Source organism: Schistocerca americana, chromosome 2 (assembly GCF_021461395.2).
Source record: "Schistocerca americana isolate TAMUIC-IGC-003095 chromosome 2, iqSchAmer2.1, whole genome shotgun sequence".
NCBI lineage: Eukaryota > Metazoa > Arthropoda > Insecta > Orthoptera > Acrididae > Schistocerca > Schistocerca americana.
In genome coordinates this window covers 797,520,693-797,537,393 of record NC_060120.1, presented here as the reverse complement: position 1 = coordinate 797,537,393, position 16,701 = coordinate 797,520,693, and the positions used below count along the sequence as shown (strand labels likewise).

The 16,701-nt window shown below is 37.8% G+C and overlaps 2 protein-coding genes across 3 annotated transcripts in view; one reads left to right on the top strand and one right to left on the bottom strand.

Moving 5' to 3' along the window:
- Window positions 1–10,215, bottom strand: part of LOC124595535 (general vesicular transport factor p115) — a 213,011-nt gene extending 202,796 nt beyond the window's left edge. For both annotated transcript variants that reach the window (XM_047134304.1, XM_047134303.1), the window contains exon 1: window positions 10,073–10,215. In XM_047134304.1, the coding sequence (XP_046990260.1) occupies window positions 10,073–10,150 (78 nt within the window). In that variant the 5' untranslated portion in view covers window positions 10,151–10,215. The remainder of the gene's footprint in view (window positions 1–10,072) is intronic.
- Window positions 10,216–11,751: 1,536 nt separating this feature from the next.
- Window positions 11,752–16,178, top strand: LOC124595626 (protein charybde-like). The gene is made up of 4 exons (XM_047134449.1): window positions 11,752–12,182; window positions 12,255–12,447; window positions 12,667–12,822; window positions 15,338–16,178. The coding sequence occupies exons 1-4, from the start codon at window positions 12,005–12,007 to the stop codon at window positions 15,420–15,422; spliced, it is 612 nt and encodes a 203-aa protein (XP_046990405.1). The 5' UTR covers window positions 11,752–12,004; the 3' UTR covers window positions 15,423–16,178.
- The last annotated feature ends 523 nt before the right edge of the window (window positions 16,179–16,701 follow it).

Below are 16,701 nucleotides of genomic sequence, written 5' to 3'. Positions count from 1 at the left end.
TAGTGAAAGGAAATTAACATAAAGCATCAAATTTAAGAGTTTCTTTGAAGATACTCTTCAAAGGAATAGGAGTTGCTCACAAGATATTTCTCCGACATGTTGAATTCCACTTGCTTAGTGATGGATGTTCCACCACCACACCACGCACACAGTGTTAGACATGAGGCTCTGCTATGGCCGCCGCCAGCCATGTGGTCTTAGGTGTGTGATTCTGCTGTAGCCGTCAATGTGTTAATTCAGGATTAAACACTTCATTATCTATAAGGAATTTAATCCACTCTGGGAGATTGTTTAATACCCATGAATCTGACTCCTTCATGGGATTAACTGAAGACTTTACACTACCTTGCCAGCTCTCAATCGAAATGTCTCCTTTCAACCTAGCCTAGACCTCAAGATGTACTACAGTTTAGTATACACCACAACTAAGATTTTACACTCATTTTCACTAGATTCATCAACTCATAACATAACTCACTTTTCAACCTAACTTAGATCTTGGGTTGCGCTAGGGATCCTTCTGTCAACACAACATACTTTTCCAAAAAAGTGTCAAATAGTTTGAGAGGTAGTAGTATGCATTGAAACAAGAAAAATAGGTCCAATAAACATGGGTACGTAAAGGCATACTTTCTGTGTTATGTCCAATAAACATGGGTCCAAAAACACATACTTTCTGCGATAAACAGGTGTTTAGTGGAAGTGTTCAACATGGCGTCCATTTGTGACAATGCACCCCTCTGCCCTCCGGCATAAGGAGTGGTGTGCCCTTTGAAGTATACCCTGCTGTTGTTGTAACTGCTGGCACACATTGAAGACGTGATTCTGTAGTGTCCCCACATTGTTGATTGGCGTGGCATAGACCAGTTCCTTCAAGTGTCACCGTAACCAAAAGTCTAGGAGACCTGAGATCTGGGGAACAAGCAGGGCAAGGCATAGGGCCTCCTCGATCAATCCAGCAGTCCTGAAATGCCTGCGTCAGATGTTCGCACACATTGTGACGAAAGTGTGCGGGTGCTCCATCATGCATGAAGCACATTTGTATTTGTTCCTGCAATGGCACAGCCTCCAGCAAGTGAGGTAACAAATTAATAAGAAAGTCCAGATAATGCAACCAGTTAATGTTTGTGGTAGCACATATGGCCCTATCAATCCATCACCAAGACACCTGCCTATATGTTGACTGAGAATCTGTGTTGATGCCCTCTTTCCTGAATTACTTGGGGAACATACATTTGCCCATACATGCTAGTTATAGAAATTAACACCATTTCTTGTGAATCCTGCCTCATCTGTAAAGAAAATCTTGGATGTGAACAGTGGAATTGCGGCACACTTCTGCAACAGCTACTGGCAGAACCGCCATCTGATAAGATGATCTTGTAGGCTTAGGGCCTGAACACACTGTAGAAGATATGGGTACAGCAATTGTTCATGAAGTACCACCAACACGAGAGTGAGAAGAGCCTTCTCCTGCTGATAATCGTTGCGCACACTGGTCTCAGGGTCTTCTTCTGCCGAATATAGCACGTGCTCCTCCATGTAGGTGTACAGACTGTGTGGGGCCTTCCACTGTCGTCTTCCAAGGTGCAAGGGTACCTGTGTCCCTCAGACCCAGGAGAAGTCTGCCAAACACCTTATCAGAGGGCACTCTGCACTGTGGATATGTTTCAACATAGAGGGCACAGGCTTGCAGGCTATGTCCATTTGCTAAACCACAGCAGAATAACATATCCACAGCAGGATACCATATTCACACACTTCATTTGTCAAGTAGTAAGCTTCCATTGCTACCAAGTGGTGGAAGAGATAAAATGTAAATGTACTACACCATTACAGCACAATAACAAAAACACTAAGTAAATCTATGTATGAAAGAAGGTAAAACACAACGATATGTACTGAGGGTTGATAGCGCCGTGCAATAAGGCACACAAACATGACGAAAACTAATGCAGCCTACAACACAACTCTAACCACACAACTGACTGCAGACCACCTAATGGTAGGCAGAGTGCTGTGAATAAGACATCATAATACTGGCCAACACATTTGACGGAGCACCAATAAAATGACTGTGCTATAATATTCACAACCAAGTGTCATGTAGACCTTCCTATAAACACATGTTCATCTCAAAAAGTATGTGTTTCCGGACCTATGTTTGTTGGAACTTTTTTTTCTTGTTTTGATGAGTAATATCACCTCCCAAAGTATTCGGCACTTTTTTTGAACACCTTGTATACACTTTAAATAAATATTGGCACTGTTCTGTTCTCGGTGTGTTCACACATCTATGAAATCACATGCAACATCATCATTACATCAAGATATCATTATGTTCGGTTGACTAATGTAACCCCTTGAAGTCTTTGTAGAGGTGACTTTTGGGTCTGGTGTTCTATTCATGCTTTCCATTATTTTTTGTGAAAAGAGACGGATCAGTACCGTAAAGGACATTAATGAATAGTAGTTCTCAAAATACACTTTTTTTGAAAATGTTTCTGCACGATTTTCTAGAATTAACTTCATAAATGACTGTTGTACACAGCTGTATTCTGAGAATTAACTCCTTACACGACTGTTGTACACAGCTGTATTCTGAAAAATACAATCTCTGTAGCTTAAATTTCTCTGGAAAATTATTTCAGAACTCATTACTGAATGGAAATATTCAGAATAAAATAGTTCTTTCATTTTTAAAGCACATATAGTAGTAATTATTTGCAGCAAACATAGATGAACCACAGTAATTAATGCTACACACTGGATTTTCCAATTGAGGTTTCGGTTTAAAGATGGTCCCAAAAACTTAACACTTTCTACTCCTTGCATCTCATTGTTTGAGAAACCTATCTTTATAGTTTGTCAAGTTCTATGAGAAGTTCTGAACTGTATGTTCTTACTATTGTCAAAACATTCAATCAATACTATTGAGTTGAAAGGCTTATCAATAATGCCCCAATCACATAATATTGGATATTTTCTTGCACTTACACACAGCAAGTTAATTTTTGCCAGTCAGTTTGTCTACACTTCTAAAGAAGTGAGAGTTTCTCACAATTCTGCAAGGCTACTCAAACCATTATCAAATTCTGTGTTTTGTCAACTTTCATCCCATATTTAGGAAGTATTTATCCAGGAGACAGAAGGTTTAAACTCTGACTGTAACCCTATGCATGTGTTCGCCCCTGGTAGCTGAGTGGTCAGCGCGACAGAATGTCAATCCTAAGGCCCAGGTTCGATTCCCAGCTGGGTCGGAGATTTTCTCCACTCGGGGACTGGGTGTTGTTTTGTCCTAATCATCATCAATTCATTCCCATCGACATGCAAGTCACCAAAGTGGCGTCAAATCGAAAGACTTGCACCCAGCGAACAGTCCACCTGACGGGAGGCCCTAGTCACACGACATTCACATTTACCCTATGCACGTCATACAGTAGAGTCTCGATAGTTCGAGTGTCCAATAATCCAAGATTTTTTTTTAAAAAAAATTTGCAACATTCTACTTTCTTTTTTTACTGACATGATAAATAATGAAAACATCATTGCAAAAGATAGATAGGGAGAGTACAGCTCAGTGAAAGCAGACAACAATGCAATCAACACTGACAGTTAGCTTGCTGCCCTGTTGCATGAACATCTGTTGTCAGTATGGCATGAAATACCCCAACTGCTGCCAGCTGCTACCGATCAAAACTGGGGAGTTCATACGCTGCTGTAGTTCCCAGTACCTGTACTGTACACTGTTGTGTGTCGTTTTGTTTGTTGACTGTGTGTTCCGTTGTACACCTTACAAAGATGAAATTTGTGCCTTTGCATCTAAAATTAGAAGCACTAAGACGACTTGACAAAGGAGAAACAATAAAAAAAACTTGCTCTTGAATATGGTGTCGGTGACGCTACTGTTGCTGACTGGCGAAGATAAACCGACTTAAATTGTAACAGTTTTCTTCACAGAAATGCTCACACAAATCTCTCGGTCGAAGAAGTATAAAGTAGTTAGACTTCAAAAAAACAAGTGAGGCATTGCTCATGTGGTTTACCCAACAGAGACAGAAGGGTGCTCCAATTTCTGGCCCAATCTTGCAAGAAAAAGCTTTGTTTTTCAGAAACCAGCTGCAGGAAGGAGATGACAATTTCGCCTCTAGTGTGGGCTGGCTCAACAAGTGGAAGAAGATGTATGGAGTGCAACAACTAGACATATGTGGAGAAAAACTCTCTGGTGACGCTCAGGCCGTTTCAAAATTTATCGTCGGGTTTAAAAAAATCATAACTGATGAAAATTTGTCTAATGAACAAATATATAATTGTGATGAAACTGGGCTAAATTTTAAAATGTTACCAGCGAGAACACTTGCTTCTTGTGAAGAAAAAAGTGCTCCTGGGCACAAAAAAAGCAAAGAGCGGCTCACAGTTGTGGCAGCTTCAAATGCAACTGGAAACCACAAACTATAACTAGTTGTGATTGGGAAGTCTGCCAAGCCAAGAGCATTCAAGAACGTATCCATCTCAGCTCTTCTGGTTATCTATACACATCAGAATAATGCCTAGATGAATCAGCCCTGTAAAAAATTTTTTAAAAGAAAGGGGACTGCCATGCAAACCAATTTTGCTCATGGACAATGCGACCTCACATCCAAGTGCAGGAGAACTGCAGTGCGGTGGTATCCGAGCCTTGTTTTTGCCACCAAACATTACCTGTCTCATTCAGTCCATGGATCAGAGCGTTCTGGAATGTCTAAAAAAGTATCAACAGCGATTGCTACAGTCAATCCTGCATTCTGAAGTCAGCGAAAGCATTGTAGGAGCTTTGAAGAAAGTGACTTTGAAGGAAGTCGTGTACTGGATTAGTAATCTTGGAGCGAAATAAAGTCAGACACAGTTTCTAAGTAATGGAGGAAAATTCTACACGAAAATATGCCAGACACAGAAACTAAAGATTTAGCACATGAGGACGATTAACCATTGTGAAATTTAATCAGAAGATTGCCAGGGTGTGAAGAGGCAGAAGAGGTGGAAGTAGGCGAGTGGTTAAATTCGGACAAACAGTTGGAAGTGACAGACTCTTCTATAATTGACACTGTAAACATTCCATCGCAGTGTGAGAGTGACGAGGATGACGAGGCAGAGGCTGCACCGATGATGGGTCACACCAATGGCTACGCTGCTCTTGAGGCCGCCATATGCTACGTACAACAACAGCCTGAGGCGACACCAACTGACCTACTGCTCCTGAGACGGTGGCATGACACTGCCATGAGGAAACGTTGCAGCTTCGCCAAACAAAAGACACTTCACTATTACTTGTCTAAATAATTAATTATTGTTATTCCGCCAATGCAAATGCACATGTAAATACTTTTATTAAAATAAAGTTCATATTTTGACCTGTTTTACTTACAATATCATAATATTTCTTTTTCCCCATTTAAATTTCGATAGTCCGAATTTTCGATAGTTCGAGGTGGTTCCGGTCCCGTTCACCTCGAACTAGCGAGAGACTACTGTATCATGTTCGAGATACAGCTACTGTTTGTTCTGTATGTTGGAGTCTGCTTAGCTTTTGTACCAAATGTCAGAGTTAAGCAATTTTTATTGATGTTTTGGCCTATAGTAACCATTCTTGTTGCAACTGAAAACTGCCTGCTACACTGATCTTCTCTCAGCTACCGATGTCATATAACTCAGGTGTATTCATAAAATTTATTCCTGTCTGCTACCAAATTATTGAAGGTAACTGTAAAATAATGTATTTGGTGTTATTTCCTGCATTGTTTTTACTAGTGGTAGGCAATGCGACATCCTTTAGGCTGATATTTGTGAAGTTAAACTAATTTTCTACTTATTTATACTTAACCAACATACTTCTGTGGCATCTAGCTTAGGGTGCCATGGAATGAAGCTGCAACATTTTAAGCGATTTTCATGGACTGTAATAATAATAATAATAAAATTTTATTGGCATTCAGCTCACTGTAGCAAGAGACAAAGTCAAGAGCATACATTTCTCAACGTACTTTAGTTTGCATGATACGGGTGAAAGTAGAAACCACTTGTTACAAAGCAACACTTTCATCTTCAAAAAATTCATCAACAGTACATAGGATTTTTTACTAGTAGAGCATACAATTTGGCTTTAAAAATATTTACCGGCAATTCGCTATAATTTTGCTTAGTCAGTTAAATATCTTTAGTCCAAGGACTAGGCAAGAGTTCTGATGATGTGTCATGTCTCCACGTGTTCTATTTCTAGTATTATAGCAAAGAATATCACTTCTTGAATACAAATTTTGAAACACTGTTTCTAATTACAACAGAACATTATAAATGGATAGGTTTACTACTGCCAGACATTGCAGTTTAATGAACAAAGGTTTACAGAGTTCTGTTTTACCGGAATCAGTAATTATTCTTAATAGTTTCTTCTGCAAGAGTAAAATGTCATTTAGGTGACAGCTACTACCCCGCAATAAAATTCCATGTGATGTAAGGCTTTGGAAGAAAGCAAAATATGCTGATCTTATATAGTTATCTGGAACATGTCTTTAAATTTCTAATTAAATAAATAACTCTTGAAAGTCTACCTGATATATTTTTGATGTGTGGTTCCCAGCTCAATTTGTTGTCAATCTCTCTCTCTCTCTCTCTCTCTCTCTCTCTCTCTCTCTCTCTCTCTCTATTCGTTTAGTCGGTTCCGTCTCTTCGTGACCCCATGAACCAAATCACGCCACTTTTTCCTGTCTTGCACTTTCTCCCGTAGACCTTCCAGGATGGAACACATCGCTTCTGTGATGCCATCGATCCATCTCATCCTCTGACGTCCTCTTCTTCTAGTTCCTTCAAGCTTCCCCAGCATTAATGTTTTTTCCAGCGAGGCATGCCTTCGCATTGTGTGTCCAAAGTAGGTCAGCTTTTGTTTTAACATTAGACCTTCCAGGGAGAAATCTGGTTTTATTTGCTCCAATATTGATCTGTTGGTTCTCTTTGCAGTCCATGGAACTCTAAGAAGTTTCCTCCAACACCACAATTCGAAGAAGTCAATTCTTCGCCGTTCAGCCTTTCTAATGGTCCAGGTCTCACATCCATACATCACAACTGGAAAGACCATAGCCCTCACAATACGGATCTTTGTTGCTAGTGTTATATCTCTGGACCTTATAACCTTGTCAAGGTTTGACATCGCCTGTCTACCGAGCAACAGGCGTCTCCGGATTTCATGGCTGCAGTCGCCATCAGCAGAGATCTGGGAACCGAGATAACTGAATGTAGTCACTGTCTCCATGGTTTCTCCTGCTATTTCCCACGAATTGGTAGGTGTAGTTGCCATAATTTTCGTTTTCTTCACATTCAGCGTAAGACCGGCCTTTTCACTTTTGTCTTTCACCTTCAGTATGAGTGTTCTCAATTCTTCTTCACTTTCTGCCAACAGGATCGTATCATCCGCATACCTGAGGTTGTTTACATTTATTCCAGCTATTTTAATTCCTGTTTCTCCTTCATCTAGCTTCGCATTCCTCATAACATGTTCTGCGTACAGATTGAATAAGTACGGTGATAGTATGCAGCCTTGCCGGACCCCTTTCTGAATCTTTATCCATTTCGTTGTTCCATACATAGTTCTCACCGTGGCTTCTTGGTCAAGGTATAAACTCCGTATCGGATGAATGAGGTGATCTGGTACACCCATGTTTTTCAGTATGTTCCATAATTTGTTGTGATCGATGCAGTCAAAGGCTTTGGCGTAGTCAATAAAGCAGTGGTACGCATCTTTCTGGAATTCTCTCGCTTTTTCCATAATCCACCGAATGTTAGCAATTTGATCTTTGTTGTCAATAGGAACACTTAAAAATTTAACAGTTTCTAATTCATGGTCATTAGGGATCTCTTTCAAGCTTTTACTTTCACTTAGCAAAAAAACATTTGCTCTGACCCATAATGAATATTGAGTGAGGGTATTATCAGTCTATGTCTTCAGTGTGGTTAGATGTGAGCTTTTATTTAGAAAAGTTGTGTCATTGGGATACAATATTTTATGTGAATACATGAATAAAGGCAGATGATTCATCATTAACAGAAACAATAAACTTCCAAGCACTGACCCTTGTGGCACTCCAAACCTAACATAAACCAAATTTAACTTCTCTCTACCAATGCACACAACTTGCTAGCGGTTCTCTAGTAAAGATTTAAACATATTTATACTGCTGCCATCAATACCATAACAGAGTAGCTTATTCAACAAAGCATTATGCTCTACACAACCAAAAGGTCACAAAACATAGCCTGGGTATAGCCCCTAGCCAAGAAGGTATCTAGGACAAATAGTACAGGGGAATCCATTGTCATTTGTGGGTTTACCTTTCCTAAATTCAAATTGTTTATCACTGATTATATTTGGTTTGCCCAAGTAAACTCTAACTTGATGATACATTCAAAAATTAAAAAAAAAAAAAAAAAAAAAAAGAATAGGAGTTATGGATATGGGCCTTTCACCCTTTTTATATATGGGCACAACTCTAGAAATGTTTAGTTTATCACTGAACTTACTTTCAAGTAGACATTTATTTGCACAATAAGGTATAGGATAAATTACACAGTCAATATCCTATGTCACCATAATACACAAAAAAGCAAGTGGAAGGTAGCTATTACAGAATAATGAAAGCAGATGAAGCTAACTTAATAATAAGAGACTTTTTATACTTGGTAAAAAGAGGAAGTCCGGCTGAAGTATTTGGAAATCTGTAGTAGGTCTACTGATGTTAACACATATGGCAACACAATAATGGATGAATAGCCTGACTGCTGATATTCCTAAATTGCTTACTAGACCAATAACAATGTTGAACAAATTGTATCTCAGATTTTGAATTACGTTTTCCATTACAGAATGGGCACATTGCAACTGTGTCCAACATAAGCATGTTACCTAGGTGAAACAATATCCAATGGTTTCACAACATTAAATTTATTTTCTGGTAAAAGTTACGTATTGCATCCTCCCCCTCCAAGCATTTTCCAATATGGAGCGGATGTAAACATTTGGCATCACTACCAATCAGTTTGTCACAACAAGATTTTCTGTTTTCACATTCTTTGGTTTCACCAAACTCGTAACCAAACTGTTACCTTCCAATCTAACCTGAACCTTGGACTGCACTACAGAGCAGTCTGTCGCCACAATGTTTTTAGAAGCACTTTGTCTTTATGGCAGAGTTTTACTTATTTTATCCTTTACTTGTGCTTAGATGTGGATCTTAATATACATCTCTGATATACACGAAGTAGAATCAAACAGTTGTGAAGCACTGCTAAAAAAGAAAACAATATTACGCAAGTAATTTTCATTCAAATGTTGATATATGCTACTGACCTGTGAAAACCGAAATTAAAAGCGAATGCTCTACAGTAATACTGTGGTTTTTATTTCAAATATTATTAATTGTCCTACGAGTCATGTTATATAGTTTTCGATACTTCTAGGCTTTGCTTATTAGGCTTACATAAAGGTTTACATTACGTTACATTTGACATTTGCAACACTTATCAGCATATAGCCGCATGGCCAGAATTTGCAGTGAGAAAAATAAAGTGCTCGTAAAAGCGTTACGTGAAAAGAATAAGGCAATCAGACTCGAATGCTGCAATATGAAAGCGGTGTGATGTAAAAAGTCATTTCTCAAAAATGGACCATCCGGTACATACACATTTGGGCAAAGTTAATAACATCGTTTCGTTTATTACTGCTCAAATTTCGGGCCACAGCATTATTACTAAATCATATAATAACTAACATCCACAGCAGTACAATGTTCGGGTGTTTACAAAGTCTTATAAAAATATTTTCCTTTCCCCATTTCTTATAAGCTCCTTGGTACAAATTGAAGGATAGCGAAAATCAGGCTGATTTGCTGTTTTCGTATGTAATGTAGAAAAGGTGCTAATAACAGTGTCGTTCCATGAAAGCATACCATATGATTACTATTGACAACAGTAGCAGACGTGTGAAACAAAGTTAATGGAAAGAACATCTTGCTAATCAAGAAATATTAAGAATATGGTAACACACCGTTTCGGCACCTGACGGCTGAGACCCTTCATTTGGCCCACCAAGAACAGATTTTAAGCCGCTTTTTAGGAAATCCATGGCATTTAAATTTCACACTCTCACATGTACATGTCACACGTACACCGATTACAAGCCTCCAAAGCAGTTCCAAACGGTGTTCACAGATGTGTCACTAGCAAACATATAACACCTGCGATGAAGTGTGAGATTTTATTTATTTATCGAGAAAACATGCTATACAAACACACACACACACACACACACACACACACACACACACAAAGTATATTTCAGAAAATAAGCGATTTTTTTTTACTTTCTTCACAAAAGAGCTATTTGCATTAGCACATTTCGCACTTCCCTGTTTCAAGTTTCTTATATTTCATGTTTTGTAAATTTTGTCACTGAAAAGAAAAATGTGGCCTCCGCCAGTTTAATTAGTTTTCGCAGACCATTAAATTGCAACAAAAATTTGCTTTTTTTACCAGCTACGAAACTCTGCTCCACTTACGAAAGTTCCTGTAACAGTGTAGTGTATTCGTAATAGAATAAACAATATGTACGGTCGAAAAAATACGCGGAACAGCTATGTATAAAATTATCCGTGTTTCAAAGGCCACATAACTAATATACCTCAATGTATTTTGACTGAACGCCGTAAAGTGTGCCGGTGCTTTTTTTCCCAGAGACATCTCGGCAATTGGTTAAAATGGGGCCAATACATAGATAAATTAATCAGGAAGCTCGCTTCAAGCTTCAACATGTTTTGCACTCTTTTTGTGTTGTAGACAGCTAACTTGCTTTGCCTGTGTTTCACCGAAGCTTCTATGGCACTGCAACGAACATAAACAAATTACTCAGTCAGCAAAAACGAGCGTCTCGAACATACTGCATACGGCACATAACTACACATCTTGCTGATGGCTCTACATCAATCCAGCAAAAAAATGTGGAGCCCTTTAAATATAAAAAAAATTAAAAACAACACTTTTTATCCGATAAAACATAATCAAGAACTGAAGGTTACTGTTAGTTGCATGAGAACTTCTAATGTCTATCATTACAAATGGCGAATGTTATACTGTAATAAATATTAATGTGGCCATGTAGTTAAAAATATGAGGTAAACAGCAGGTAACTAACATAACTGAGGTAGAACGACTTATTTTTATAAAGAAGCGTGTTTGGTGTTAAACGTGCTAAACTTAGTTTGAATGAACACAGATAATTAATTGTTGTTTAACGATATTTAATCATTAATGCGTCTTCTAACAGCTGATCGCCTTTGTTAATGAACACACTGACTTCTTCCACATCCCTGAAAATTTCCCTTGATGCCGAGATACCATGATGGATGAATGAAATACAAATGCAGATTTAATAATACAATATATTCTGGATGATCGGTTAGAGTAGTAAAATGATAGTCGCGGATCTTATAGCTTTTTATCTGGGGTATGTTTACTACATATATTTTTTTAAGCAACTTGGATCCCCTGAATCTATTAAATTTTGTATACACAGTGCATTTCCAAATTTAAATATACCACATTAGAAGCTGCGCCTCTTCTTCATTGGTTAAGGAACAAACGTCCTATGATTGGTTGACACTACGACCAATGAAAGACGCCTCTTGAAATCAGCTGACAGAGTGATCTTGCGCCGGCTGCAAACTCGTTGACAGTGACAGTTCTTTGCAGAGTTGTTATGCCGGCTTCGTAGGATGCGGACGTAGTTTAGAGTTATTCTCTTATGTAGTTTTTGTCTTGCCGTCGTTGATGAGTTTTACTTGTTTTAGTCTTTGGCTTAACTGTAAACAAATCAGTCCTTTAGCCCTTTTAATCTTTTAAATTATCTGTGTAAAATAACGAAACCTTCCGTTCACATTCCTGTATAATTTAAAACAGAAAGGCGCACTTTTAACGAAATATCATGAATGGTAACATGGAGCGAGTTTTAGAAGACACGCAGAATCGTCCGTCCAAGTTACAGGAAGTGTTCAGCAAAATATCGGATATTTGGCATCAAAGTTCGAGGAGTAAAGAAGTGTTCTCGTCGGAAGTTATAGAATCGGTTTTACCGGAGCGGTTTAACATTCCTATAAATGGTGGTAAGTATTTCTATATTGAATTATGTAATTAATGAAGCTATTGCAGTTACAATAACGATTGCTCGTTATCAGTTGGGAATCGGGAGTACGATGGAGAGTCCGAAGAAGAAATTAGTGCTTTGGCACACAAGCTGGAAAAGGAGTTACGGATTGGCAAACAGCGATCGTTGCCAAGTGAAATTAGATTTTTACTGCCAGAAGATTTACTAAAATGTATTTCGAGAGATATATTGGCAATGGCAGATTCAGAGCCTTGTGGACTCAGGTATTGTTGAATTGATTTTCATTGCACTTCTGTAAAATCCTTTCTTCCCGTAAATGTATTATATTTCGTTTGGTGTAATATATCTCACGTATACAGTAACAACGGCTGAATAAAATCTGCACTAAGAGGCATCAACAATTGATGTGGCGGAAGTATTTTATTGGCATTGTCTAATCGCGTGAAAACAGCGAGAAAATGAGACCACATTTGCTTTTCTAGGGGTTGCACAATGTTCTTAAATTTTGAGGGTGAGAATGAATGTAGAAGACTGAGATCCTTTAAATATGACGACAGTACTGTATCTACGTTCGAGCTATTCCTGATGCTGAAACAAGATAAAAATACGTGGAATTCTATTTTACCGGAGTTTCTCAAGTAAGTAAAATGTTTTACTATAATTTTCAGATTATACAGTATAAAGTTGGTAATTTGTGTAAGACATGTACCGATAAAAAAATGTCACTTCTGTGATTGTGTAAAGTTCCCTTGTGAGACAAAACTGTAAGTTAAGACACTAGTTTTCATTTTTGTGAATGGATGGGTGTGCAAGAAGTTGACAAACCACCACGGATTTTTTATTGTTTGAATTATTAGATCCTCTACAAATGGGACATTCTCTGCAGGTTATTGTTCAGCACCACTGTCAAACTGCTGAAAGTTGGATGCACAAAGTTTATTGCTAGCTCATTTACTGGGTGTATGTTGTTTAGGTTGTGAATGTCTCTCATGTAATGCAAAAGAAAGCAGTTTATACAGACTAATACTGCTTTCACCTTTATTGGTGATACATACTCCATTTAGCACATGTGCTTTGCATCATATACCTGGAAGTGAGAGTGCATCCTACCTGTAGCATGAAGTTTGGTAGCGCTGATAGTAACTTTGAGCTCATAATGCTTGCCATGAGTATAATAAATGTGAGTTAGCATTTTAGGGTATAAGTTATTTTGTTGTATCTGGTATTAGACATTGTAATTTCCACCTACATATCTGAAGATCCATTCATTTGTAGAGTGAAATTAGTAATAAATTAAATAAGTAACATTTGGTGGTTTGTCTGTACATTAATGTTAATAGGTGTTACTTGATTGATGGAACAGTGGTAATGGCACTAAAAATTTGATGGTACTTATCTGTGTACCAATTGTGTGGGTCGAATCTAAGCATAAACTTGATATTGGGAAGTTCACGTTCTTTGAATATTAGGATGGGAAGACTTGAATCGAGAAAGTCAGTTTATTTGTGTGATTGCATCATGATACAACTACTAATCTTTCAGCTATTTCATTCATTCATGCTATCATTCATTCATTTATTCAGGGATCATCTTACAGTGATACGGATATGGGATCTGTGATTGTTCAATGTGTGTGTGTGTGTGTGTCTCTCTCTCTCTCTCTCTCTCTCTCTCTCTCTCTCTCTCTCTCTCTCTCTCTCTCTCTCACACACACACACACACACACACACACACACACACACACACACACACACACACACACACACAGTGTATAAATATGGACAGGACAGGTTGTTATCCATGGACTTGATGAACCATCCCAGCATTTTCCTGTCTCTTGGGAAAACTCTAGGAAACCTAAATTGGGTTGGCTGGACAGGAAAGAGAGCTCCAGCCTACCGAATGTCAGTGGTCTGAACAACTGCACTACCTCTTTAGGTTAGTCTTTCTGGTACAATGTTCTTTCATATAAACATAGTTTCTCTTAATTGATGTGCACAAGAGTTCCTCCTGATGATCCTGGAACCGTGAACAGGCTGCTTAATCCATTGACCTGACTACCATCAATTTTGAAAACATACTCCAATCCATTAACATGCCAGTATCCCCTGCATCTGCTTGAAAAACTGAATCAGTAACCACCATGACAAGTGATGCTGAACTCGAGGAGAGTGATGAGGCATTACTATTGTGGTCTGTAGATCACAGCACATAATTTTCATGTAAAAGTATTAAGGCATGTGTCGACAAGCAAGTAACTTCTACAAGCACTTCCCAGGGTGTTGTCATTAGGACCAGAACTTGTGTGCTAGTTTACATGAGCAAGTCCTTTCGACAAGCTAATTCTAGGAACTTGCAGCAAGTACTTGAAGTGTCTCCACTAGAGTTTTGAGGTAGGCAAATGGAAGTTAAGTGTTTTGATTAAAATTATATCAGCTGCTACTTATATCGGAGAACTTCTTTCAGATTGTAGAGAATAATCAGCGAAATATTAATGAGGTTTTCTGATGCACACAACAGATTGTTAGGTTTCCTCATTTGATGCAGTAAGGGTTCCTAGTTTTAGAAGTTGTTTAGACTGGGCCTGACTACAACTACTTACTCTTAGGGTCCTTCTGTGCAATTTAAGAATTGCCCACCTTTTATGCCTTTGATCCCTAGAAAAGAATCGTGTAGGTAAGAATTGTGTACATAAGAACAGTAAGTCACCCAAAGACCACAGGTATTCTTCATAGTGAGGTCTACCTCACACCCGGAAGAATCTGATATGGACTTTGGCTATGAACATCTACTTCTATACAAGTGGATTTTGTTTTCCTTAAAAGTAAGACTGTTAGATAAGCAATCCATTGTAAATTTGCATTAACATTTGACAGTTTGCTTTGCTGTTCAAGTAGTTAGTGTTAATTTAAGTGTGAAAGTATTTTGTTTAAAGTGAGAATACTATAGATAAATGTAAGCTGTTGTAAAAGCTGAATCTGAAGCAGATCACATCAGATTTTGTGTTAACCCTGTTGCAAACACACAGGAAGCTGCAATCTTTTAAGACTACAATATTTTGACTTAACAATTTTCTTTTGCTAAAATTCCCTAGCTTTCTATTTCTGGAAAATAGATCAGAAATACAAAAAATGTATTTTGATTTGCTTTCAGAAGGATGACAAGGAGCAATACAGTTGTGATAAGCCGTGCCTACACTCTGAAAAAGAAAAAATTGTATCGATCCTACAATGAATAAACCATACTTAATGGCTGGACCATAATAGAAGACTGACTGCTCTGAGATGTATCCAAATAGTAGCAGCATCATTGCCATTCAGTATGTTGTAAATTTTGTATTGGTTCTGTGTACATAAATTTAGTCCATAACAGGGTAGTAACTGTTTAAAGCAGTCTGATGTACCTGTTCATTTAACTGCCATTATATTTGTGGCTGGATTAACTTGTAAAAGTTGTGCAATATTTTTGTGATGTTGGCTTACATCTGTATATTTATATATAATACTATGCCAACAAGGATTTAATTATCCTGGATATTGTGATATTTCTATTAGATGTTGAATGTTGGTATCAACAGTATTTTCATAATTGAATGTATTTTCTGGATCTGATTTAAAGCTTCATTTAATGAAGTCACAGAAGGTTAAATTGTACAGGTTAATGGCAGCAGTAATAAGAACAATATTTTAACTGCATTTTCTTGCAGTACATTATTAATAAAAAAATGATCTGAATGTCAATATACTTACTGAATGTTTGCTGTCGTTCTGACTGATTTCATTATTTAGACTGACTTTGATTTAGCTATAATATTGTCATGCAGTTTGTCTGGGAATGTGAAACTGTGAAGGGAACTCATTATAGCTCTCAGAAATGTTGTGCGTTGTTGTCTGTAGTTTTAAATTCCTTTTTGTGAGGATGTTTTATCACATTTCATCCAATTTTTGTACTTTTGTAATTCAGTTTCAAGCAAAATAAATTTGTGCATATTTGTTCCATCTCAAATTAGAGTAATTTGGGCAGTGGTTCTACACCAACCATACCCATTCCTCATTGAAATTACTCTGTATTTTACAGAATATGTTTGGGCTGTTAGCTTGCATTCAGATTTGTTACTTCGTCAATGGTACAGTGTGTAATTTTCCATCGACACGCTTTTTCAGTTTCGTGTGTGAGTGTTTATTGCTGCAATTTTTCATGTATACCATACTCCTGCAGTAAATATTCTGTAGGAGGCCTACTTTAACTGCAACTATGGATGTCAGCAATTGTGGTTAGATGTTTTGTAAAACAAATCAAGAGATACTGAATGACCATGGTGAAATACACCGCACTTTCACTAGCACTTCACACTTGTATGAAACTTACCATATGCAGGAAACTGAGCAATACCCTCATAGGAAAATTTGAGCAGCATTACAATATCTAGTTTCCGTTGTTTATGGAACTGCAAGATTGCATTTGTATTATGAACTCACCTTAGGCTGCAGTTAAATAACATTACATTTTATAACATA